This window comes from Gasterosteus aculeatus, chromosome 9, assembly GCF_964276395.1.
Source record: "Gasterosteus aculeatus chromosome 9, fGasAcu3.hap1.1, whole genome shotgun sequence".
Lineage (NCBI taxonomy): Eukaryota > Metazoa > Chordata > Actinopteri > Perciformes > Gasterosteidae > Gasterosteus > Gasterosteus aculeatus.
In genome coordinates, this window is record NC_135696.1 from 9,552,321 (window position 1) to 9,580,118 (window position 27,798).

General features: G+C 43.6%; 1 protein-coding gene across 11 annotated transcripts; it reads right to left on the minus strand.

Moving 5' to 3' along the window:
* Positions 1 to 27,358, minus strand: pnpla6 (patatin-like phospholipase domain containing 6). 11 transcript variants are annotated; one of them, XR_013450713.1, is made up of 37 exons: positions 27,276 to 27,358; positions 22,991 to 23,082; positions 21,784 to 21,837; positions 21,555 to 21,642; positions 21,365 to 21,447; positions 21,169 to 21,260; positions 20,925 to 21,065; positions 20,490 to 20,649; positions 20,181 to 20,261; positions 19,750 to 19,878; positions 19,510 to 19,590; positions 19,136 to 19,271; positions 18,942 to 19,016; positions 17,445 to 17,545; positions 16,833 to 17,012; positions 15,244 to 15,321; positions 14,732 to 14,937; positions 14,251 to 14,382; positions 14,041 to 14,164; positions 13,463 to 13,576; positions 13,313 to 13,388; positions 13,071 to 13,220; positions 12,820 to 12,883; positions 12,386 to 12,554; positions 12,114 to 12,296; positions 11,754 to 11,872; positions 11,333 to 11,489; positions 10,986 to 11,102; positions 10,810 to 10,879; positions 8,317 to 8,576; positions 6,446 to 6,562; positions 4,453 to 4,601; positions 4,123 to 4,275; positions 3,629 to 3,745; positions 3,429 to 3,516; positions 3,002 to 3,138; positions 1 to 1,778 (listed from the first exon to the last, which is right to left on the minus strand). XR_013450713.1 is itself a non-coding variant. In XM_078080484.1 (37 exons), the coding sequence occupies exons 2-37, from the start codon at positions 23,039 to 23,041 to the stop codon at positions 1,704 to 1,706; spliced, it is 4,164 nt and encodes a 1,387-aa protein (XP_077936610.1). In that variant the 5' UTR covers positions 23,042 to 23,082; positions 27,276 to 27,358; the 3' UTR covers positions 1 to 1,703. The 11 variants fall into 11 exon arrangements, 7 of the variants coding, with proteins under 7 accessions (XP_077936610.1, XP_077936609.1, XP_077936612.1 ...); XR_013450715.1 differs by having other exon boundaries at positions 3,002 to 3,141; XM_078080484.1 differs by having other exon boundaries at positions 8,317 to 8,433.
* Between the last annotated feature and the right edge of the window lie 440 nt (positions 27,359 to 27,798).

A 27,798-nucleotide genomic window follows, 5' to 3' on the forward strand; every position in this document is an offset into this window, starting at 1 on the left:
TTACTGCACATTTTTTTATTTAGTCAATATGTATAATAAATTATCATTTGTTTTTATTCTTTGAATTCCCTTGACGTCCCAAGGTTGTCTGAAGGAAAACATTAAATATTTCAGTGCAAAACAGCTAAAGCAAAGTTAATTAAAATAAAATATCTTCCCACCCCAAAATGAAAAACCAGAAAATCAGTAAACACATAAATTAAACTGAAAACATTTTAAGAGAAGAAAACCATTCTATGTTCAGGTGTAGGTTCCCTTGTTTTGCAGCAAAGCGTCAACTTAAAAAGCTCCACCTCATATACATATATGAATATCAACATTGAGTATATTATCATATACTCTAGTTACAATCTAGGCAAGGTCCATGTTACTCAAGTGTTAATAGATAGGTGAAGTTATGGAGTACTCAGGGTTTCTGCGTAGTATCAGACAATCACTCGATGGCTCCACGTAGGTTTTTTTTTTTATCCCAGTTCGGTCTCATTCGCAATGTCACACTCCCCATGTTGTTCACTCTGCGCAGAGACCTGGAGCCAGAGGCCGGCCCACGCAGGGCTGAGAAGTACTTCCAGTGAAATGAGGGCTCACTGAGTAGTGAGCGGATCAAACATCGGTTGAAAAGGCAACGTCTTTATCCGGCATCATCTCAAACGTGACAGCGAGACTCTACATTTCAAACACGAACACGCATCCACTCAAAGAAACCATCTCATTCATCCTTAAAATTTCTTTACAAATTTGTCCTCATACGGTGTTCAGTTCAGTCTCCTCACAGTGCATCAAGCGCCCTCTACTCTATTTGGAGTGAACTTTGAGAATATATTTAATTAAAATAAAACTTCACGGGTCCATCGCTCTTCATCCGTGCCCCACTTTTATCTCCTTACTTCATTTAAAAAGTCTAACTAAAGTCCCCTAATTTGAATTGATCCTCGTTCTGCTCTAATCATTCAACATGAGCATATACTCCACTCACAGCGTCACCTCCCTCCACACTAATTTGGACACCTTTTTCTAACAACAACGCTATTGTGTGCATATTTTACTTTTCTCTTCGGTGTCCTTGTATCATTTCAACAGATCACAGCAAACAGTCATCCTAACACAGGCAAAATATACAAAGTCATCTGAACACGCAGACAAGAAATGAAAGGACCTCGTAATACGTTAAATTCTCGATAACGACTTTGAAGTGACGATGTACCGACATTAGACACAAACAGACGGGGGTCTTTATGGCCATTCATAACTGAGAAACAAGGGAAAGATGATTGAATTGGAAGTTTTAAGTGCCCCGGTTTTGTAGTGTTTGTTACTGTGTGAGTCCCTGTTTTTGGCAGGTTTAGGAGTTGGCAGGCAGGGATTCTGGTTATGGGTTTAGTGCTAAAGTGATATGAGAAAGCGCTGGGCGGGGAAGACTGTTCTTTTCAGGACCTATTCATTAGGTATCATATGACGTTAGAGTCAAAATGTGAACAGATGAAGCCAATGTGAGAGCAAAGTGGAAGCCACTTGATCTAAAGAAGTTTCAACATGTTTGAGCATGAACGACTTCCTGGAAAAAAAACAAAAAACGTATCTCAGTGTTTCACAAGTCGTAGAAGTAGAGCGTGGTGTCCAAGTCTCTGGCCTTGACAGTTTATGGACCCGTAATTTGTCCCTCGGTCTCGTTAGGACTCCATCTGGTCCTCCATGGCCCTCTGTCAGCAGTCAGACACCTCGGAGGTGTTGGAGTCACTGGCGAGTTTCCTGCGTTGTCTCACTGATTTGTCCTCGTCCTGCAGAGAGAAGATAGTTGTTGTTCAATAAAGAAATATAAAGGTTCCTCTTGTGTCACCTTTAAGAGTCCAAATGTCATCTTTGCACGGAACATTTCACAACAGATCTCATTTATAGATGATAACTTTTGGATTGTCATGGCCTCTCTAGTAAAACCCCTGTGACCGGTTTCAGATCTGTAGCCCTGCTATGGTTAAAGCCTAACAATAACTAGATGAAAAAAAATACCAGTACATCACTGATTTTCAATTCCGCTTTTATTTTAGATGGACATGAGTTTTGAATCAAATACCAGCGTGTATTTTTTTAGTTTTTATGTTGGACAACACCAATCTCACTTCTTCTCCTAAAAATACCATAAAAAGGATTTACAAAAATATCTTCATCATAATTTCTTACAGAACTTCTTTTACCCAAATCAACCAATGATGAACTCATTGAAGCAGCTTCTGTGTGGGGAACAAGAATTGTTATTAATGCAACAGTTTTCTTGCAATAATAACGATTGTTCAGCCAGAATGAATGGCCGAAGTTCATCTTGTTTATTGCCATCAGCCTTTTGGCAAATACGGAGACATTTGCTAACAGCAGTTGCTGATATTTAAATATTGTGGCTAAAGCCTAACAGGCGAAACGTTGCGCTGGATATTTGAGATATGACAACAGTAGCAAGCAAACCCGGCGCCTGACTCAGAGAAGAAGTGAAGACTCCAGCATGACTTGAGCTGGCAATGGGTGCCAGGCGCACTTGTGTTGGTGTTCATTTAGCAGTTATTAGGCCTTAGGTGTCAAATCAGGAATAAGAAGAAAAATAGGCTGCAACGAGAGAATGGCAGAGATCTCTTTGCGATTGAAATACTAACCTTGTGATTAAAGGATCTATTCACTGAGCCGCAGCCACCCGTGAGTGAAGGTTAAATCAGAGGTTCATAAATTTTATTGGGTCTGTGCGCAGTCTGAGTGTCATGAACTGCTGATAGTTGAGTTGTTGTTTTTCTAGAATGAAGATTTATTCTTTTCTCGGTCACAAAATGGGGAATAGCCAGCAACGAACTACATTAAAAAATAAAAAAACAACATTGGCAGTTGGTATTGGCCTAATTCTTATCGTTCAAACAGCTATATGAGGCCAGAATTTCACATCCCTAAAATCATCAATGGCCTCGAAAAAGAAAATATATTTAACATGGATCGGTCACGTTGTGTTTTTGCATGTGCTTACGGTCTGAAAGACTCCATTCTGGCCCCATTCTCCAGGGGAGTGGTCCTCAAGGTCCTCTTCCTCTTCCTCCTCCCCGTCCTCTTCTCTCACAGTGTCCATCCCATCTTCCTCATACTCCGTCAGACAGTCTGACTCCTCTGCTGAATGGAAAGATTTAGTGGATATATTACGGGCAGAATTTACTGTGTGTGACTGAGCCACCTGGTTTAGATGGCACCCATAAAATGTCAGGGACATCCCCCACTGTATTTCACTAAAAACAGACCAGGTGAAAGCTTACACTAGTTAAATGAAAAATGATCCTGATAGGGAAACTGTACATCTATAGGAGGGGAGTGCTTTAACAAGGACTCTTAATATAGTTTAACCACTATAAAAAGGAAATGTTTCCAGGTAAGAATATTTGATTGGTAAGCGATTGTTTTACCCTCTGCAGCTACGTAGGTTTGGACCGGCTCTATCCTGGACACAATCTCTGCCAGGTCAGTGAAGTCAGCTCCTGGACACGTGCAGATCTACGAGGCAAGAAATCATCATGTACTGACATGAAAAGGTTGATGGTGAACATGCATTTAGTAATACATCAACCATATTACAAATCATTTGCAGCGAGAGCGCTGTTCTCACATCAGTTCTCTTGCTGTCGTTGTAGTCGGCTGAGCGGTGGTCCCTCAGCATGTTCTCGATAATGTCACCTCGGGCCCAGCCAGTAAACAGCAGCTTTCCGTGCTGGTAGCCCACATCCTGAAGTAGAGTAAACAAAGACAAGATCATTTTAATAATGAAAGGACACCTTTTTAAAACAGATGATGCTTTATGTTTAAGTCAGTTTGGTAACATGAAATCAACGTTAAAACATTTAGTGCTTTTTACAGTATAAATATTCTATACTTTAAGAGGACATATATATATATATATATATATATATATATATATATATATATAAAAATGGGTCTGAACATTGCTGTGGTCCTAAATATATGCACATGGACTGATACCAGAGTAGCCATATCTTCTTAGCCAAATGAAGCAATCTGTGTGTTTTCATCAGAGCATTGCAATTAACATGTTTGCTACTGCAGGGTAGCAATAAAAACAACAATAATTGTGGAGTAACTCACATAGATTTCGTCGAACTTTCCAAAGTCCATTGTCTTGAAGCGGTCGATGGGCGGTCGGATGTACTCGCAGTAGGCACTCTTCTTTACCACCTCTAACTGCCGCACACAAGACACGTAGGCCAGCCGAGACTGGATCTCAGCCATGTCTGGCACCTGTGAAAGGGGAAGGTGTGAAAACCATAATTTACCAACAGACATATTTCTTCATCTACAGACTCAGCAGCAGCACTGCTACGTGTTGATGAAAAACTAAAATGCACTGCTCTATATCGAAAGGTGCCGAGTCACCTGTGGTTACCAGGGCTTTGCCGCAGCCAACCGGTACCGTACCTTTACTTTCTCCGCCCATGGATTTATTCGTTTCCACAGCAACCACCAGCCAGAGAGGGAGTCGCCGTAGTTACAGAGGTCGGTCTCATCTTGGCTTCCCACGTCGATGGCGATTACTTTTCTGGCCCCCATGTTCCTTGCGATGTCCGCTGTTTGACGTGTATCGCATTCGCACGCGTGCACAAAGACGTACCAACACAGTACGGAGAAATCCAGCCGCAGAGATGGTAAAACAGTGGATTCAGTGTTAAAGATTTTTTAGGAACCACAATGTTCAAACTAACTAAAGAGTAACACCACAAAAATAACAGTTTTATACGTTGTCAGATGCATACAAACTTTACTGGCCAACAGGCCCAGTGTCAGAGGTCACAACCTTTCTCTTTGACTCACTAGTGTCAAAGAAAGCATTGTGACAGTGTGTGTTTTTGTGGTGTTGAGCCTCTTTTTCAAAGACAGAAAAGCAGAAAAGCATCTCGGAAGCCCAACACACTGATCCAGGGTGCCGAAGGGGGACAGCAGAGGAAAGCGGGTTGATTTTACAGGGCACCCTTTGGTTGGATCAATCGTTGGGCCCAGACAGCACCGTACATCACAAACCTCAAGATTGAGCGTTCTGTTGTTAATCGCTTATCAAGTAGGGAATTACAATTGGCTCAGTCCAGAGCTTTGTGACCAAGGGCTGTTTCATCAGTACAGACTACATGCTTGATCATTACGACATCAAAGACAGACTAGGGGGAGTTTTTTAATCTGCAAACCATGTTTAAATGTCTCACCGATTCTTATTCATGTTTACATCACAGGAAAGTGTCAGTTGGGTCTAATGGATTTTTAAAAATGTTGTTTTCAGGTAATGATGTATTTAATGGTTCGCAGGCAAAAAAGAACAGCCACCCCGTTCTTTCTAAACAGACTGCACACATTTTTCCTCTGGTTGAAATAGAAGCAAATTCTGAAAAATATTCGAATCAAGTTTCAGTATAATTAATGTAGTGCAGGCAGGCAGTTGAGAATCAGCATCATCATATACCGAGGGATATGCCATATCAATCATTTTACAATATGACAAATGTATGGAAACATGTATCAAATGTATGTATAATCGTCTAGAAACAAACAAACTGAAGTTACGCTTCATGAGGCTGAGCTCCTCACAAGCTTAAAATGGAAAACTTCAATCATTTATGTTTGCTTTAAACTACAAGTTGATTTGAGTCATTGTGTTGTCATCATCAACAGAATGCCAACATGATATGATCACATCACCCCCGTATGATTCCGCTGAAAGTCAATAAATAATAATGTTGAATTATTCCCCAGCTGAGCTATTTCAGAAAAGGGCTTTTTGACATGAAGGGAACCGGACTTCAAACTTCAAAGCAGGCTGGTGTCTTATGCCACAAACGGCCAAATCACAGTAATGTAACTGCACTCTTTTTTTTTTTTTGCTTTTACAAGTTTGTGACAAGCAGTCTCTATTCCCATTTTCAGTCTTACATATTTCTGACACCAAGCTGTTTGACAAACAAATAGCCTTTTCAACTTAAGTGTAACCTTATCATTGAATACACACACAAGTCCTATTTCAATACAACTCTAAACGCTAACTTTTCAACATCTAGCAAAACCCAGTTTCTCAGCGTCTGATGAAGGCCAGTCATTTCTTTGTGCTTCATTACAAAAATGTGGTTGTTTAACATTGATAAAAATAGTTTTTTCATGATTGGTTTCAACCAGCTCAATATTCAGACAGGAAAAAAAAAATCGCTGAATACTCGTATAGTTCTCAGTTAGCATCAAGACAAGCCCATGTCTAAATACTTACCCAGCCGATTAGCAACTTGTCTGTAACCCCTCATACCAATCATCCCCGTCCCTCACTGCACCAAACCCTCCTCTAAAGGACAGGCGTTTGGTGGACATTAAGGACTGTGTGTCGGGGGGGTGGGAGGTGCCGGGTGGAGGGGGGGGGGGGACCACCTCTACTTGCCTGGCAGGTTGTTGATGTAGCCACCGTCCATTAGCAAGTTTCCATCTTTGGGGTCGCAGAGAGGCGGCAGGTACCCAGAGAGGGTCATGCTCGCCCGTACATAGCGCCACAGAGAGCCTGACACACCAGGGGGGGAAGGGGGGGAGGAGGAGGGATGAGGAAGGGGAGGGGGATAACATCTCAATAATGCTCGCTAAACATTTCAGGTTAGTTTTTCGACACAGAACACAATCCCAACACGAGAGGGAGGTCGGACAAAGGAAGGTGGCCGATCCCTGCAGAGGCTAGGAATGTGGTTCTGCCCACCTTTGGACTCCGCTGTGCCCCACTGCCAACCTCGTTACCTTGCACGGAGACCCTGCACGACTCCCGCGGAAGGTAAAAAAAGGTGAATGGCAACCATCACAGAGCACAAAGGTGTTTTGGATCTCCAAACAGTGTCACAACAACTGCCTTTCTCAGCAACAGATCCTCCATATATTTCAAGGTAAAACCAATCATGATAGCCTGAGGGAAAGAAATAGGAAAGTGTTGTAATGGACCTACTTGAATTATCTACATACACAGAGGAGGCGGAGCGGCAGATCTTGTGACAATGTTTGGGGATCCCTCACCGTGAACATGGCAGGGAAGCACCCAGCCTGCCCAGTCCTGCAGTCCAGCTCAGTGCCAGCAGGGGGCAGGAGCAGGGCGGGTGCTGCATGGGTTGGAAGGATCAGGAGCACCACAGAGAAAAGCGAGGGGCACATCTGTATGTGGGGGAGTGTGTGAATGCGCAGGAACAATTGTTCTACTGGAATAAAAGTTTGGGGAAAATATCATCACCTACAGCTTTCCATTTGATTATTGTGACTTAGCTAATACTGTAATACTAACTTATCTAATTTGTACATGCAGAGCTGCAGGATCCAGAACACATAATCTTGTATAATAAAAATAGATATACAAACTAAAAAAAGTAATACATGCCATTATATATATATAAAAAAATCTATTGATTGCCTCACAGGATTTTACACTGGCATGCACACAGAAGCAAGCAAAGCCAGGGGAGAGGACAGATGCTGCATAGGAGGTACTGAACATGTTACTGTAGGTAGAGGTGATTGAAATGAAATAGTAGCAACTTCGCGAGGACCTCCTCATGGGGAACAACCTGAAGCTCAGCCCAAAGGACGGACACACGCAGGCCCACCGAAACACACAACGGTCCACAACAACAGACAGATGTGACGTTGACATGGTGCTGCCATTCACGGTCTGCAGTAAGTGTCGACTTAAACACTGCGCTGTCCTTTAGTCAACGTGAGTACCACTGTATGCTTTTGGTACCCGATCTCACGCTGAGAACCCAGCTAAATCAGAATGACTATAAAATATATGTGAAAATAAGCAAGTACAATGGTGCTTGCAAGCCCCATCCAGAACTTTACCGTCACAAAGGAGAAGGTAAATGTTCAAATAAAGACAGTGGGCCAGAAGAAGCCCATCATGCATCGCTCCATGACCTATAGATGTGGAGACATGCATGGGCAAAACCTCCCATCTACTAAGAAAGTGAGCGGTTATGTTTACAGGTGGCGCTAAGCTAACTTTCAAAAGTCTGCTGTGTGCGAGAATAAAAAAGCCAATTTGAATGAATGACATGTACCAGTGAAGGATGAGGCACTGGGTTATAGTGGAAAAAATAGTGGATTTAGTCTTTCCTTCCAAACCATGGGCTCCCAATGTCCACCTGGTCAGGGTGGGGTTAGTCACGAGTGAGAACTCGGGAGGGAGAGGACAAGAAAGAGGAGAAGGGGAGCCGAGTGGTCGATTGGCGACGTGGCGATGGGGAGGAGGTTTTGGTGAGCAGGCGTTTCAAATCTGACCTGGGACATTGTTTACATAGCAACCGTCCACAAGCAAGTGGCCATCCTTGGGGTCGCACAGGGGAGGTAAATAGGGGGTGTAGGAGGCGCTGGCTCTAACGTATCGCCAGACGCAACCTGTCGGGAAATGAAGATGGAGAAGGAGGAACACGTCAAATGTGGGCCGGCCTCAAAGTCACAGATGGATGAGGAGAGAGAGTAAGACACAGAGAGAGAGAGAGAGAGAGGAGTGACCGCCACATAGAGTAGGAGTGCACAGGCTGCGAGGAGCAAGACAGAGAGGAGGGGGAATACAATGTCAACAAAATTATTCATTCAATGAGGTCTTCGGGTTCCGTCTGAATAAACTATTTATAGTACGATTTAAAACAAAAGCCGATTCAATCTAACTACTTAAAGGCTGATTGAGGAAGTAGGATGGACTGTTCAGAATGATTACAAGATAGCAGAATACTAACACAATGTTTACTACAAACAGGACATTATAGACTAAGTATAGTTCATCTACAATGTAAATGACAACAAATATGTTGGATGAATGACACCAGATGTGTGTAAATTAGCTTTACAATCGGAAAATTGTGATGCAGTTTGTTTGATGTGTTCATTAATCCTATTTTTTTTAAAGCGGTATAAGGTTTGTTAGACGACTAGTCGGACGAGCAAGGTGAGAGGAATGCAGGCGGAGAGGCAGAGAGGGGAAAAGACTACTCGAGAGGCAGGAGGACGGAGAAAGATGAAGACATGGAGAAAGAGCGAGTGGCCCATGATTTTAAGACGGGTTTTTTGCTGTTAAAAGTAAATACTCGTAAATGTAGAAGGAAGAGAAAACTGCAAGCAATGGAGAATGTTTTTGAGGGAAGATCTCAGTCGTGATCCTTTTTCTGATTGAATAAAACTAAAAGAACTAATGCAAACTCGTGACATAGTGTTGCTTACACCCATTCAAACGAATGGAGACAAAGTGACATATTTTGAATAGCGTCATGCCAGGGTTGTTTGACAAAAGCACACCAGACAACAACTACAGAAAGCACGGAATGGGTTTGGGTGAGCGAAGATGTCATTAAGGAGCAATGAGAGAGAGAAGCAGGGTGGAGTGTTCTGGATCCTACATGTTGAACCGGACATTGGAGGGAAGTCTTTGGGCAGCAATGTAACGTCTCTCTTTATGCAGACAGACCTGATGGAAGTGGCAAATATAGGGCTTCATCTGGGAGTTTTAGACACATATGTGAAAGAATGATGTATCTACAGTCCAAAAAATGAGATACACAAAAAGGAAGGAAAGAAGGAATTGTATATAAACTAGTGTAGTAAAAGGGACAGACGATAGGAACGACGGGGAGGAAAAGCTTTGCTCCAGCAGGTAATTCATACACATGCCGGGATACAGACATAAACACACCCCTCAAATCCAGTAATCAGCCTGAATTAGGAGAGAGCCCCAGAGAGCAACCAGCAATGGCTGCATTTGATGTGCAATGCTGTCATTTGTTTTAGCATGTAATTATGGCATCGGAAATCACACACTGGATTTGCAGGGTTTGTTAGAATAGATCTACATTAGCTAATGTTAGTGATAGTGGTGTTAGTGGGGCATTTCTAACGCATGTCAAACACAACACAGGTTTTATTACTTCAGTCAATACAAACAAACAATGTCTTCTTCACTGTCCCGGCCTGTAACTGGCATGTTTATGGAGTAAAATCAGTGGATTTTGGACTAAAAGAAGCTATGAATTTGGCCTTAGTGGCCTCAAATACATGCAGGCCACTGACTTACTTACTGACATTACACCCAAATTCAACTTCTATTCTTCCATAGTACGATATAAATGGCTGAAGTTATTTTCCCTGATAATTGGATTAGTCATTGCATTCTACTAGTTTTAACACAATTTTTTTGTGAGAGACTTAAAAATGTCTACTTCCAGTGAAACTTGTGAAGTCCTACAACTGGTGTGGACACTGTTACACAGGCCCACTTAGAGTCTTAGTAAGTGATTTAGCGTTGGCATAATCAACAGCAGACAACACACCATCCTTACTGTATTTGGGAGAATGGCCACCGCAAACCATAAATCTCAGAGCATGAAGCTCGGTCACTCTAGACGATGCATTGGTCAGGTACATTGTGTATTCCCCAAGTACTGATACAATACTTATTAGAAAAGATTAAAAAAATGTTATAGGGCCTGAAGTCACTTCTAATATATTCACTTAGCTAAAAGATTTGACCTTTTACTTCTGACTGAGTGTTGCTATTATTCCCTGATAAAACATGAAATTAGGACAATTTTGCACATTAGTTGTTAAAGAGATATTATTGATTGAGCGGTGATGAATGTCGACTTAGGAATTTACACATGTCCTTCATCTTATGTGTCTTTTTTTATCTGTGTTTGAGCTTACCTTTGAGTTTCTAAAAAACATTAAGCCAATCACAGTGGTGATTTGATAAAGAGGGCAGTCGGATCAGCGGGCACTTACCGTCCTGGTGAACACGCATGGCTGAGGCCGTGATGTCAGTGGTGACGTTGAAGTACGGCAGCCACAGGTCCTGTTGGGCACAGAGAGTATTTAGGTGCCATAAACCGTATTACTCTTTTTTCTTTTAACATTTAAAAAGAGATCATCTTTACATGTTCTGTACCACAACCCCTCACCTCGGCTTGCTTGTCCTGGAACACTTTGTAGATGCTGGTGTTAAAGGCAGAACCGGAGAACATGGAGGTGATGGGATAGGTGAGGTCCAGGACGGTTTTGAATACAGAGTTCATTGCCTGTTCATCAACAAAATACAGAGAAATCAGTCTAATGAAGTTGATTATTAATCACCTGTTCTTGTTTGAAACCATAAGGCTTTTGTTTCATATCAGTTGCTTGACATCCCTCTACAAACTGATGGAAATACATTGAAGTATAATGCTGCTGGGTAAATGTTCCATCTTAAGAGAGGAAATGCAAAACAAGTAATGTGTAATACAGTAATGTACAGAGATGTATGCGGTACCTTGGACCACTCTCTGGCTCTCTGTTTGGTTCTGACGGCACTCCTCTCCTCAGCGTACAGCGCTCCAATGAATGAGCCGATTGAGGTCCCGCCCACTATGTCAATAGGAATCCCTGCTTCCTCCATTGCTTTGATCACTCCCACATGTGAGCAGCCTCTGCAGGGGGGAAAACAAACGTTTTTTCAACAGAGGCCAGATAAATTATTACTTCATATGATCTAAACTGCACATGGTACAGAAAAAAGGGACTTGGGATGTCTATTTGGTATAAAAGAGTAGATTGTCATAATCCAAATGTACCTTGATAAGACGCGTGTGTTGCATCACACTTTGTTTGCTAACATGACAACACCACGACCTTTGAGACTCAAACTGCTCTCCCCACGTCGCTACAGAGAGTTCAGGCTGGGCCGTGCTCACCTGGCCCCCCCTCCTCCCAGCACCACTGCGATGCTGTTTCCAGTCAGGACTCGGGCCAGCCGAGAGAAATCGCTGTGCCGGTCGGCCGTTTTCTCAAACACCTTCTCATACACCTCCCTCTGAACAGGAAGAAGAAAATGTGGATTAAAATGTAGCAAAAGAAGAAAACTTTCTATGCACATTTTTCATTTTAAAGCGCCATTGCTTTACGAGTCTGTTAGTTTACAGTTATGACGGTGTGGCTAATCAATTCCCCTCACTGCTGGGGTCTACTTTCTAGCTTACATAGCATTGTACAAAATATAAGTAGTACAATTTAATGAAAAACAGCAAGAAATGACAGTATACTATGCATCGTACTATTTTACTCTGGCTGCGCCTGGAAAAGACCCTGCGGGGACACTTGAGGTGCAGATGACCCGAGCACCAGCTTCGCATGTTGAGCCACTCAACCGTCCTGGAGGGGCCCGGCCCATCCTCTCTGTGCAGGAGGACCAGCTGCTTCAGTGCCCGAACTGCTGTGTTCTCCAGCATCTGCTCCAACTGGAGGGGACGACAAGAAGGTGGACTTTGCAAAGTTTGTTTGTCACCAGAATGTTTGTCCCCCTTTCCTCTGTTAGACACACACATACCTCTCCCAGGGCGGGTTCCTGGTCGCCCAAGCCGACAATGAGGATGCAGTCAGCTTGCCGGATGCAGCGCTGAGTCCACGGGGTCATGCTGTTGTCAGTCTGGTAGAGGACGATCCGGTTGATGTCCTCCTGCTGGGCCAGCCAGCCGGAGAGACGGTACTCATGGATACTGATGGACACAGGAGGAACGCAGGGATGAGTTTAAGGAACAGGGGCTTACCAGATACCTGACAGGCACCTACAGTGACTGTGGAGAATGCAAAGTGACAGGGAGTCAAAACAAATATAACAGAATAAGATTTTTCACTGGAAATTATATTACTTAATACACACACACACTTGAATGGGGAAAAAAATAATGTGAAAAAGACTTAAGAGCGAACGCAGCTTGAAAGGTTTTGTGCCTAATGAAACAGAGTTGTTGTTAAACTGACCTGTCCAAAGCTGACGCGCCCAGCCGCTCTCTGATTATTTCGCTGGTCAATAGCAGAGTGGGGCCTGCGAGTTACAGAGACAGACAGAAGACTGAGGCATTGTAAAAGGTATGAATACACCAACTGAAAACCGTCCATGTGTATTCCAAACTGTACTAGTGAGTAATGTATGTTCATAGTATAAAACTAAAACAGAAATTCAGCAATCCCAGATTGTTTTTAAAAGACAAATGAAACCTCTGCAGGCCTACCGATGGCACTGAGGGCATGGCTGAGCTCCAGGTTGAATGCATTGATGGGCACATCGTCACACACAGGCAGGACAGCCACAGTGGAGAGGTTGCTGGCGGGGTTGGTGACATCAGCACTGGGCGTCATGGTGGGCAGACTCAGGGCTGAACCTGGAAGACAGAACCAGTGGTGTGTCCTTTAAACGGATCGGATTGACTCAGAGGCTGGTGGCACGTTTTTTGAGAGCGTATCATCGCCTCACCTGAGAAGGGCCCTCGACCCTGCTGAAGGTTCCCCAGGATCTTCTGTCCTAACAGGTGGATCAACCTCGTCACAACCTGAAGAGACATCAAGCATTAATACCGTTTCAGCTCCACACACAAACGCATCGAGGGGAAGGGCACGGACGGACCTGGGGATATCGTCTTTTGATGTTGTTGAGCGTCCCCTCGGGCAGTTTGACGAGCTCTGTGTCTCTCACAGCGTGGACAGTGGTGGCTCTTGGCTGTCTGGTCAGAGCCTCCACCTAAAGAATGAAAGTCCACCATGACATATAACTATGGTAAAAAGTAGAGGAAGAGCTGAACCAAATTCCACAATGGAATGGTAGAAAGTTAAAAGCATGTCTATGCAAATGAATAACTATGACAACAGACACTGATAACATTTGAAAATCTGAATATCTCAAAAGAAAAAGGTATTTGGTCGAGCCTTGATAAATATAGCAATAAATAGATGATCAACATTTCAAATAACAATATTGGATTTGTCATTAAAGTCAAAATAGTGCAAACATGTTTGTGCACAATTCATGTCTGTCCCAACTGATGATGTAGTATACAAAATAGATCTTGTTTTCTGGAATATTGATATATTCTTACTGCAACAAGCAATTCAAATACGCTGAACTACTCTCATTCATATTTTGTTTTGATAGCAGAGGTTTTGTTTGCATACGGCCAGAGACTGAGGGGAAAGACTTGTTCTCACCACTCCAATGAGGTCTCCTCTGCCGTATTCCCCGACAAGCTCTTTCTTTCCGTTGGTCTTGCGGATGACTGAGCGCAGACGTCCGTTCAGAACAATGTATGTGCAGTCTGACTGGTCGTCCTGTCTGTGGACGTGACGAGAAAGTAACAGATGAGCAAAGATGTGAAATAAAAAAAGGCCGTTGACCAATGAGCTAAATATTTGTTTTACCTGTAGAGGGCTCGGCCAGCCTCCACGGCCATCCAATCAATGGCAAAGTCCATCTGCCTGACGAACGGAGACATGCGGATGGCCACTGTGTGAGCAGCACTCAGCACCACACTGGGCTGCTCCCTCATGATCCTGCAGGGGGCAGCAGGCAGCACAGTCAGGAGCAAGTCGTCATATTGTTGGCAAGCAGATGACTTGAAGCGGAATCAGAATGGTTCAAGCTCATTCGGGGGAAATTCAATCATCGTCACTCCTGACTCCCCCTGTTGTCTGATGTATGATCTGGTAAATTCAGTGTTTTGTATTTTTGTATTTATGTGTCACAGTGTACACCGTGAACAAGACAAATACCGGAAAATATTTTGTGATGATCAAACATCAATAAAGAAAAGAAAGCTTCCATTGGAAATTGAAAAGGCTTCAGATGATGTCTAATTGCGTTGTAGGAGGTTTAGTGGGACATTCAAGGCAATGAACTCACTCGTAGAAGTTTGACTTTGAGATCTTGAGGTAAGTGCAGTCGCGAATGGCCTTGATGGTGAAGATGAGGGGTTCTCCAGTGAGCACAGCGAGCTGACCCACCATCTCCCCCGGGTGGGTCACAAACAAGCAGACGGCTTCCTTTTTGTCAATCATCCGCTGGTAGACGTGGAGACAACCAGACATGACAAAGTGCAGACTCACGTCCTAAAAGAGAGGAATGAGAGAACACAGAAGGAGGGGGAGTAAGGGGGGCAGGATTAGAAAAAAACTTGGTTTTATCTGACATCACTACCGCTCCTACTACTAAACTATGCTGCCCTACAAAATAAAGCTCAATAATTATATGTTTATTAAATTTCTGACATAAAGAATCCATGCAAGAGAGGAATCTGAGTCATATGTAATGCATATGCATTTACCCTTCATTTCAAGGTCTCTGTGGGGCAACAGCTCATTTTAAACAACAACTTCAGTATGTCTCAACTGCAGTATGTCTTGGGCTTTAAGTACCTGGTCTCCCTGGCTGGCTAAGACAGCTCCTGCTTTTGCGTGGTGCAGAGTCACTTTCCCATTTAACAAGGATGAGTCCTGGATTTAAGAAGAAAGAAAGTCAAAGAATCCAGTTAGGCAGTAACCAAAAATATCATGCTTGATATAGTTACACCAACATGATGTTTTGAAATATTAGGTTTAGCAAAACCAACTCGAGAGCCACTCAGAGGGTTTACCACATATTACTCAAACGTCTGTGTGCAACTCGCAATGGAAACTGCATGAGATGGAAATCTGCACAGATGTTGCAAAGAGAAGTTGAGCAATGTTAAGTGTTTTGGCTACTTCCAGTTCAGCTCAACTCTTTTTTCATCCCATTATTTTTTTTAAGTGTGTATTTAGCATAGATCTTTTTTTTCTCATATACAACCAAAACAGAAACAAAAAGTTCTTCTGTCAGCGATTCACTCATCATCTACAGACCAGGTCCAGTTCCTCTAGAGTGGCTCTGCTGACTGACCTCTTTTCCACACCATCATCTGTCTGCAGATGCTCCTGGGTGATTTGAGACAATGTGCTCACCCATGTGAAGAAAAAGCAGTGCTATTATTTCTTAATCCCTGAGATATATACTATATACTGCACGACCGACTCTCAGGGATTAAGGAAGGGGCGCACTACTAAAAATCACCTCCTGTGTATGAGGATTTTGTGATGCACTACCTTTAGATCGACTTTAGTTTTCAGCTAAAAAGAATGGCTCAAAAAACTAATATGATATGGAGTTCTTTGTTGTCATGTATTATTCTGTTTTGTACGGTGGCCCTGAAGTGCAAAACACAACGGCAAATAGGAAAACACAACGACATTAACTTCTTACGGAAAGGGTAGGGCCTTATAGCAGGAAGCAGAGGACGGACCCTTCTCATTGGACACACGGACTGTCTGTCTTTTAACCCTCTTAATCCGAAGCCTTTCGCCAGCGACGAAAAGTGACATGGAAGATTCAAAATTACCGTGACTCCTTAACTATTTGCACAATCGGATTCTGAAAGCTGAGAAATGGCGCTTTCTAGATATTATGGCAATCAATACATCAGTGGTGAGCGTGACTGTCTCGCTCAATGCGTGATACTTGAGAGCCCTGCATCATTTCCTGTTAAAAGACAGACAGTCCGTCTATCCAATCAGAAGGTCCGTCCTCTGCTTTAGGGCCCTACCTTTTCCGTAAGGAATTAATTTCGTTGTGTTTTCCTATTTGCCGTTGTGTTTTGCACTTCAGGGCCACCGTAGTTTTGTCTATTATTGTATTGATTGTGTTGTGTCCTGTATAGACAGATGTCACTGATCACCTGCAGATACTTTTCTAGCAGAAAAATACACTATATGGATACAGCCCTTGGAAGGTTAAGGTTTGCTTCTGAGGAGCATCCAGATGCAGTTATGCTTTTGATGAAATGGAAAATATTCTGATAAAATAGCGTATGAAGAATATTCGCCTGCTTTTCTCTTCCATAGTGCCTGTGGAATTCAACGTGAGTGCCATGTGATACCACTACATAATAACACGTAGACACATTATCAGTAAGCAAATCAAGTAAACAAACCTCAATCTTCATCAGTTTAAGAATCTCTTTCTGAGCTTCCTCAAACAAAGCAGCATTGGAGCGACTGGATACAGGTGTAAACATATTGTCCACTCCCGACTCTTCCTCTGGGTACAGAAAGATCCCTGAGGGAACCTCATCTACAGTCACCTTCCTCTCCCTCTGGTCCTGGGACGCAGACTGGAATCACACAAGCACAAGAATATCCTTGATGAGTCCAAACTGATGCAACGTAGGAAATCTGCCTCGAAAAAAAACAATGAGATCCACGACGTGATTTAAGCAATTATGCTTAAAGTCAGGAGAGTGTCGGATATCATATCATAGGTTTGGCTTGGACGGATTTATTTACGCTTACATGTTCATGTTTCGAGCAACACAAATATTCTCATAGCACACAGGAGAGCATTTCTTGTAAACTGCTCAAGGAAGAAAACATTTTAGGAGCCTCTGAGAGGCATGTTAAATATTTGCAGCACTTAAAATATACTAGAATACTTATAGTTGTTGTTCTGAAAGACCACCGTAGCTTCTGCTGCGATTTTCTATGTCGGGAGAAAGATTAAGTGAACCTTATCTCACTTGTGTCTCGAGAGTCCGCCGTGTACTGACCCGAGTAAACGAAGGAGGGGTGTTGCCCTCCTCTGCAGACACAGATATCCGCCCCCTTTCGTATGCCATGTCAAAGTCCGATCTCAGGCTTTTCTGTATACCTGTGCAGACAAAAGTAGAGGTTCAGTCTTCGACAATAATATGTATATTTTTTTGATACACAGATTTCCATCTACTATACACTAAGGAGGAATATAAAACTATTCAAATAAAAAAAAGTCCTTGGTAGCACAATAGTTACAATGACGGAGCCAAAAAGTCCCAGGTCCAAAATTCCAAAAGTGAGCTGTGTGTGCCGGAATTTTGGTAGGGACGCGCAAGGTATTAAAAACAGGAACCAAAGTTTATCAATTTAAAATGCTCTAAAGCAATTTTTACTATCAGACGGTTTTGCTTTTGGGTGCAGATGGGAAAGATCAGATCTGATGCAGACAGGTTCAAAACAGGTTCCCACACTACTCCACTCCTCCGGTCTCTTCACTGGCTACCGGTGGCTGCCCGCATCCACTTCAAAACATTGGTGCTCACGTACCATGCTGTGAATGGATCGGGTCCAGCTTACATTCAGGACATGGTCAAACCCTACATCCCGACCCGCACTCTCCGCTCTGCATCTGCAAAACTACTCGTCCCTCCCTCACTGAGAGCAAAACACTCGACTAGATCTCGACTCATTGCTGTCCTTGCTTCGAAATGGTGGAACGAGCTCTCTGAAGACACCAGGACCGCAGAGAGCCTTCACATCTTCCGCCGCAAACTAAAGACACACCTCTTCAGACTCTACCTCGACTAAAAGACTAACAAATTGTAGCACCTAAATTGTACTTATATCGCCACTCATCTATAGCAAATTGTAAATTGGCTTATTTGATAAAATTCCACTTTTGTTTCTTGCTCCTCTGAGTTTGTATCCTAATGGTGGAATGCACTTATTGTAAGTCGCTTTGGATAAAAGCGTCAGCTAAATATAATGTAAAAAAAAAAATCAAATCCCAAAAGATACTTTAGCCAAGCTTAGCATGATGGACCGCGGTGAGACTACCGGGGGGTACAGAGGATTAACATCAACCAACCAGCTATTTCATCAATTATGTTTTGTCTGACCATGTTTTACTGTTGTTATAGCTTTAAAGTATCTTTAGAATACAAACTTTATATTTTCTTGTTGGTCTCAAACTGTAAAGTTGCTGGATTGTTTTGGTCTTTTCTGTTGTTTTCAAGGTCCGACCTTGTTTTGTCTCATTTCAGCTTGCCAGTCATCTGTGAAGCACTTAGACGTGCACTAACCTGTATGAATATATTGTAGATAAGAATGACACCAGCAGGAAGTGAGCGGATGGTGCTGAACCTTTTGTGGTGCTTTTAAAATTTCACTCTGACCTCTTTCCTCTGGCATCTTCGCAATATTTTGACAGAAGTACTTTCTCAAAATAGCACATGATACAGTTAAGACATATCCTGTCTAAAGAACGCTAAAAAACATTCTCCGTCCCTCACCAGCAATGTCCACAGGCATCGAGATGGTCCGGCTAAGAGTTGGCACGGTTGTTCCATCCTTCGCTTGTTCCCCTCCTGTTCACACAGGAAACCACAGGTGACGAATTATATAAGAAACCAAACATCATTTATACATTGAAGCTTCTATAGAATCCAATAAATCAGTAATTCTAGTTTCTTTTTTCTCTCCCCACCTGCAGCTTCACCCCGAATGGCGGCTTCCCGATGCTCCTCAGTTACGGTCAGGCTGCCAAAGCGCTTACCATGCCGGATGGGACTGGTGCGAATCGGGTGAGGAGACGGAGGTGGCAGACGCGAGGGCTGCATTTCCTACAGGACAACGGTACCAGATGATGTGTGAGAGGTCAAGAAAGGAAACATAGACGCAACATTAGCGTCTAGCAACTCAAGTCACAACAGGAACATCATGTGCTAAATGCTAATGATGAAGAATTGTTGATAAATGCCAAACCACATCAGCAACAGATGTTTGCATAACTGTCTGGTGCACCGTGGTTGCCGTGTGTGTGTGTGTGTGTATCCATGCATGTGTGCGTGTTAAACTCACATGGCTGAAGAGCTCATTAGTGAGACCCAGATAGTTGTGCAGGGCTAAGACGGTGACTCTTTGGAGACGAACCATGATGATCTGAACAGAGGAGACGGAAAGTGAATCGTTTCCAGTACATACAAACTGATCATCAAAACCAATTCAGTTTTATGGGTGCAAATATTTCTGACCTGCAGTAGAGGAGAACAGAAGAGGAAGACACAACAAAAAAAGAAAATCGAGAACTAGACAACTCACTTGCACCACCCGCACCAGGCTCTCAGGGTACTTCTCAAATATAGCGAGGAAAGCCTCTACCGGTAAACGGAGAACAGTGGAAACCTCCGCAGCCCGAGCCGACACAGTTCTGTAAGGCTTCTGGTGGCCCTGCACACAAATACCCCAATGAATACTGCAAAAAATGTTCACATCATAAGACGCTGTGATGGGAGGTGTTGCCTTTTCTAGTCGGTTTCATGTGCACATGTTATAGTCCAATAAAAAGACAAAAATCTTCATGTTATCGTTATTTGACGCATTAACCCTTCACTTTAGATGGGCATTGGTTCCATCCAATTCAATACAGGATCTCCACTGAATTAGAACTACAAATCCATGTATCAGTCACATAAATGCCAGTGGAGCAGGTTTGTTTGTGTGTGTGTTGCAAGAAAAGGGGCGAGACCTACTGTGATGACATCCAGGATGCTGAGGAGGCTGTGGACACTGTCTCCGGGGTAAACCTCCTTCACAACACTTTCTTTGCCATCCTGAGTGACAGGAATAAAGACATACCAGGCAACTTGTGTTAAAGTTAGTTGTTTTTTGTTACTAAGAGAGCCAAGTTTGCAGAGTCAAATGTTAATAGCTGCTTATGTGCTGTTAAGTCCCAGGGCTAGATAAGATTTTGCACAGTAGAAAATGTAATGCGCAAACATAAAAACAACAACAACGCGCATGAAATTCACATGTGATCATGCATACATAAGCTTGCGTACCGATCCAGTAAGGCACAATTCTAGTTTTCCACCCTGAACCACGTAGATGCTGCTGTCGGGCTGGCCCGGCTTGAAGACGTACTCCCCTTGTTGGAACTGCACGGACACCATGTGTTTACACAGCTCCAGGAAGAGGGGCTTCTCAAAGTGACCCAGCACACTGCCGTGAGGGACAACAGAAGGGTTAGGAGTTAGGAGACACACACATACACAGGTGTGAACACAAGGCTGAAAAGTTTGTATTCTGTTCATAATCTATGTTAAGTTGCAGGGAATGCTACTAACGGAGCTTTATGAGCAAGGTTTACCAGGCAACTGCTGCACAACAGGACAAAACATCTCAAAGGCATTAGGCTCACGTCCAATTACAGCAGCAACCATGCAGATCAACTTTAGAAGACTCCCAAATAACAAAGAGGAAGACGACAAACCTACCGGACATTTTTGAGCATGTAGAGCACCTCAGAGGGGAGGTGGGAGTTGGCCACATCAAACGCGGTGAGGTCAGCCTCCAGCACCGAGGGAGGGGGCTCCTTGGCCTGTAGGATGGGCACCTCCTTCTTAAAGCGCAGGATCCTTCACAGTGGGAATAGACGGGGTAAGTCTGTGTGAACCAGTGAATTGGCCGCGGCAGTAGTGGAAGCTCTACTGTTGGTAAGCATTGACATTTGTGATGTACTTTTTGGCAATGTTAAGCATCTTCTGCTTCTTCTTCAGGCGCTGCCGGGACGAAGAGGATGTACCCACCAGGGAAGAGGTAGACTGCGAGACCTGTTAAAAACATATTGGTTTGAAAAGGGGATTCTTGTGATGGCAGTAGACAAAAAAACGAGAGCGATGACCACTGTGATCAAACAGGTATTTACAAAACTCACTTTGCGCATGATCTTTCTCCCGTAGAACATGACTTTGTCCCTCTTGCGGAAGCGGTATTTGGGGGCTTCCAGAGCTTCTAGGTCTAACATATAAAAAAAAGACAAATTACCATAAAAATACATACGAGTTCACACTTTTTCACAGCTCATCGTTGCGTGCTCTCAGTGCAGGTTCTCAGCAGTTACTCACTTCGAAGCTGGATCCTCCGCAAGATGAAGAAGATGAGGATGGCAATGAGGACTATGGCGATGCCTGCACCGATCACCATCCCCACCATCTGAACAGATAAAGAAAAGTCGGGTTGATTTGCATTTGTTCAAGGCCTAAAGTCGCCATGATCATAAAATGTCTGCGTTAAAAGTATCTTTGCATGATGTAACGTGAACGTCATGGTAGCAACGCAATTTCCTGCCCTCACCATGCTCGTCTGTAGTTCCTCCTCCACGAGTGTCTTGATGTTATCAAACCCGTCCTAATTTAAGTGGAAAGAAACAGAAATTCTTAATCCAAAGAAACGATCAGAACCTCTACAGGAAGAGTGCTAGTTGCTTGCCACCACCTGCAGCGTGTTGAGCCTGAAGCAACATGTCGGCCTGATGGTTTAATTTCCATTCAAGTGTGATGGCATGTGTAAATAAGGGATTAGGAATGTCTGACGATCAGTGCGCGGGGAATTTAGTAAACAAAAAAGAGAAAGATATGAATGTTCGTACCCGACCGTCTCCAACTTTTCACTAAAAACAATGAGCTCCGCGCACAGCTTCCTCACTCTGCTCCCTATGTACTGAAAGAGGATTCTCCTTGTGTTGTTTTTTCTAATTATGTGCATTACCTTTTAAAGATAAGAAAAAATATTGTAGAAAGAAAGTAGCTGAGTTGTTTTTTTCATTTTGGCTTGCGTGTGTGTGTGTGTGCACATGTGTTTGGCTACCTCACGATCAGATAAAGCATTATGAGAGCAACAGTATTATGTTTTTTGTGCTCTGGCCTTTTTCAGCAAAAGAGACTGCATGTCCGTTATCACTGATCACTGATGTGTCATTAGTGAGCTGATGGTTAGTTTGCAGTAAAAGGCCATAGCAGGACACTGGGGATGTGGGCGGCTGGGCTGTAAGATGGGCGAGTGCTTCGGGACGGATGTGCACGCAGAAATGTATTTCAAGTAGGCGCTTTGGATTAGTGTGGAGAGTCAGCATGTGGGAGCAAATATGAAGTCTAAAAGGTGAGGGCTCTGGTCAAAATGATCAGCCTCGGTGCAATAAACTAAACTAAAGAGTTCACTGTAAGCTATAAGAGCGTGGCGATGCAAACAACCCAAATTCAAATGGTGGCTCAAAATCCTCCATGATGAGGAGATGGCAGCTAAAATGTGAGAACACACCTGCGATTGAGGCCGTTTGAACTCTCAAATTCGACTGGGAAAGAAGTTTTAAAAGCTACATTCACCCGGCCAAAAACTGTGCTGAAGGCCGTGTTGAGTTTGACGCCAATGAGGCCGTTTGCTGTTTCTGTCTTATGTTCTGCTAGCTGGCCAGTTTGGGCAGTGAAACTGCCACTAAACATGTAACCATGCAACTACATGTAAGACAGCTATAGTCACGTGTTTTATCATCTAGCAAACCGACCTCGCTGGTGACGTCCCCTTGGACCTCTTGTTCCGAGGTACTCTGTCCCATTGTAACCCTGTTTCTTCATAGGTATGGTCCATCAACGGCCACTGAAAACAAAGACACACAAGCATACATGTCTCTTTCATGAAAGACATTTAGAAGTATCACAGTAGAAAAAGCACCGCAGAGTGGTTGAATGTCTACACAATGGTTGATCCGAGGGGAAAACGTGCCTTCGGTCGCAGAAACAAGAGAAATTGAAACATCCGCTCACTCCTCAGGACTCAGTAGAGTTTCTTTGAGGCTGCTGTCGTACGTTTGGATATTATGGCTTCTTTTTGATAATTAACTGCAGACTCCAGAATTACATCAGCAGCAAAGTGTGTCCACGAATTAAGAAAATTTGTTTTTGTAATAATGAAAAAACATGCAAATGAACAAACATCAAATTGCACCAAACTATTTAAAACCAGTGGAAAAAAATGAAATGAAAATGAAGCTGATAGCAAAAGGCTTGCTACAGAGCAGACGATCCCTTGTTATTCTTAAATGATTATTTGGTTTAATCTCTCCTTAAAATCCCTCTAAATGAGTACTAGAATAAGGGGGGGGTCAAATTGTTGCACCCTACTGGGACAGGCTTTGTGTCTGTCACACACACACACACTCACACACGTATCTGGATAAAATGTATACAGATGGTAACTTCATCCCCTTTTTTTATCCATCCATCCTCCATCTTCTTACTGTCCCAATTAATTGGTACCACTTCTACCGGGGATACAATGAGAACATTTAAGGCAGCATAATATCAAATTTGATGTTTAGGGACATTTTTCAATACAACTTCTTTTAAAATTACGTTTGTCAGCATGTAAATCTGTATACTTTCAGATGCGAGTGATCACAGTCATGATGAAGACGTTTTCGTCAGCATACAGTTTAATGGATTAGCTGTGAAATAAGATGAAATGTCTGTCGCTTCGAGTACCTGCAGCTACTGTTGTGTTAGAGTTTTAGTTTTTTTTGCATTTGTTTTGCACAACCAAGTTTCCCTTTCCGTCCTCCAACAGCTCATTTAAACACGTACCTTATATAGAAACAGGTACTTCTACATACAGCAACGCGGCACCTGCCCGGCCTGCTCCTCTTAACATAGAACACAGCACATTTGCTGGGAGGAGCCCAGTACGACCAGTTCGCTCTGATCGCCAGGCTTCTACAATAATGGAAGCAATAGTTCCCAGAGTTCATCCAGGTCGGCTTCAGACCAGTTCCCTGCCCACATCTGCCAGAGCGGACCGGTTCAGCTGACACAGGCCTATGTGCTGCCGCCGGGACAACGAGCTTCGTTCACCATCTACAGACAAATAAACGGCTTTTCTAGCTTAGCTCGCCGAGGTCCAACCACGTCCCACTCCAGCAGAAAGGGAAGCTTGAGGGAAAACCAGCCGGCCAAAAACAGACGCCGGCTTCGCTGAGGGAATACAAAGCAGGCTACAGCAGGAGCATGAGGAACCCTAGAACGTGTCTCACGGCTGGAGGCCAAAACTTCATGACAGTCAGAGAAGAGTCATTACCATAGTCACAGAATGCAGGCCTACAAACAGGCCTGTGGTTAGGGGTATTTATCTTAAAGGATGTTTGAATGCATGTTAATTTTGCTGCATCAAGACAAAAAAAAAACACTGATTGCGATATGTGGAGATGGATGCAACGGTTTCCGATTTATTCTGCTCTAGTTGAATGCTGCTAAGAGAAACCCCATTAGAGCAAGCAGAAAATGATTGGTTTCAACTAATGTCCAAAAATCGATAAACAGAACAATATTCCACTTTAATTGAATACATTTTGATAAATGATTCAATCTTTTGCAGCATAAAAATATCAAAAGATTGGATGCAGGGAACAGCTCCAGGTTCTTTAATGATTGTACTGGTTGCCAAAACTGATTATTTAGTCTTTAAACAATAGGAAAATATGTTTTTAATCATTTCTAACAAGCTCATGGTGATGTCTTGTTTTATTTTACCAGAAGTCCAACAGCCAAAGAAAATCACTTTATAATGACAAAAGCAAAGTAGCAAATAATTTGAAAAGACAGAAGAAAATGTTTTTGTTTTACTTGAAATAAGACTGAAATGTTTAATCACTTCTGTTAACAGAGTAAGCAATTAATAGCTTCAGGTCTAGCCTGACATGTGTTATTAATAACAACGTTTTTGTGCTTATATTAACTAATAAAAAAGGTCCAACACCAATTTCCCTATGATACCAGATATGTCAAAGTATTACGTATGAAGTAACGGCACCAGACGGTATCAGCTGCATCTTTCGTCTGATGCATGACATCAGTGGCTGTGAGAGGAGGCTGTACCGCTGCATAGATGAAATTCAATCAGGGAAAGCTTGAGGTTCCAGAGTCGTGTTACATGAAGTAATTCTAAGAGTCACAAATAAACCACAAAACAGGCCGCTTCTCCATGGGACACAAAGCACTGTCACATGAGAATGGTCAACGTGTGAGAGATGGGTGTCATTTTAACATAACGTTTTGCAAACCTAATCCTCCCAAAAAAAAATGTAATACACCAATTATATATTCAATAACAAGGTTTTAGACAGAACCTGCAAGTTAAAAGTCAATTGGTTGGAGTACGTGTATGACACAGTCACCTGACCAGCTAAATGTCTCATCTTACTGAGCGGGAAAATCACCACCAGCTCAATGTCAGGAGGTTCTGGCTGCAGTTGGATTTTTCATATATCGCTCTTTGGGCAAGTAGCCAGACATGATTTTCAATTCTAAAAAAAGATACTGTTCAAAATAGAATAAAAGACGTGATAAGCAGCTGGATTTTGACACTAGTGCTGTAAAAAATGTCTTCCTCTGTCTCTTGAGCCGCAGCCTCCACCAAAAACTACACATTACACTCTGCCTCGCATCCCCTTTCCTTTGAGTGCACACACCATCGTGTGTGGCGATAGAACCCTGTAAGAAGAGCACGGGCCTGCTGTCCTCCAGAGACCAGACGGTAACCAACCTCCAGCCTCCTAGCAGTGCCTCCCTCCACCAAGGCACATTCCCATTGTTCTCTATGAACAAGGACACTAGTGTTGACCCCCACCGTCACAGCGGAAGACCTGGGCCGACCAATGACGCGTCCTGGTCCGTGGCCACCGAACACAAGCCGGCCCTCCAGGAATGAGATGCACACTCGCAGTAACTCGTCTGTGGGACGACGTGTTTAAAACGCACGTTCAGAAGATGCACGCCTGGGAAAGTTGCTGCGGCATGTTCCCCCAATGACTCCACAGTGGGAGAAGAAAACCAGCGTCTTTGGGTGGGATGTGCTGCTTTGACCTTTGACCCTAGAAGCCAAGGAAACTGTTTATTACACTTTAGCTCGTCCCCCGGAATGATAAGGAAACAAACACTCTAGTGGCTGTAAAGTAGTGACCAAGGAGCACAAGCAGCTCATATTTCCCTCCATCCAAAATAGTTTTGCATAATGCCCCCCCCCCCACACACACACACACACAGGCTGCCTTACTGACCCCTCACTCGAGTTGTAAACACATTGACGCGGCGGGAGGCCGCCTGGCAGAACACCCCAAAAGCTGGGTGTCCTCTCAATAAACCTCCGGCGTGTCCGCCGTGTAGGAGACGCTCCCAGGTAAGTGGGTGTTTTGACGCAGTGCCGTGACGTTAGCTCAGCTAGCTAACACGCGCACAGAGTCCACGGGACGCCGTGGCTGGATGACGTCAGGACATAGCGGGGCCCGATGGGTTTATTATACTCGCACGGCAGCGCACGAGCGAATACCACGCCGAGCGTTAGTGGGTTCGCTCCCGGTCTTTGGTGGCGTCGTTGGGTTGGAAATAGCAGAGTCCACCGTCTGGCCGCCATTCGGCACCGAGGGGACCTGGCTGGCTCACTGACGAACGCTCATCCGTAACGCGACCGCTGCGGCTAACGGAGCTAGCAGCCGATCCGGCAAATTTCGGTAAACGGTGGTCTCGCGTAGGTAAAAACCACTGAGACGTTAGGTGTTGAAACGAAAATGATTGTCGTCAAGTTTGTTTTGCGTCGTTGACCCCAGACGGAGCTCCGCCGTTTTTGACTCTCTGGACGGATTGGATCATGTTTTGACGGTTACTCGTTACCGACCGACGGTTACTCGTTACCGACCGACTTTAAATGAGAGGCCTCGGGAAGTCACTCAACCGTGAGCTAAAAGCGATCAACCTGTAGCCATGACATGCAACAACACAGAAGGTATTAAAGAAGGCATTCACCTGAGCTGGTGTTCTCAGTCTATCGTCACCGACTGTCAAATAACATACAACGGAAATAGCCTGCGTTGAAGCCCCTCCTCGTCGATTTACGACAGAACTTTGGCCAATCAGCGGCTAAGAAGCTGTAAAAATGGACCAATCACAATGCAGAACTGGAATGAATGGGCCATGTCCTCCCAATGTGTGTGTGAATAAGCAGTGGAAACCCAAGGGTTATTGAGGGACACAACCAGCCGATCCATGATCGGATAGTTTCAGGATTATCGACTAATGGCAATAAACTAGAATGGCGCATTACATTGTACAGGGTTTCAACCGGAATTCCACCTAATTGAGTACGAGACGTACATTTAGAATGTAAACAAATATGCAAGTTTAGCATTATTGATGACAATAGACCGATAAACCCACTTACATCAGTTACACCAGTTTTGTACTGTTTCTCAAAATTGCTGCCAGTTGAATCAGGATACGTCTCCCGTGAATTCCCAATGAAGTAAGTTTCCCTCGTGCCACTGGTATT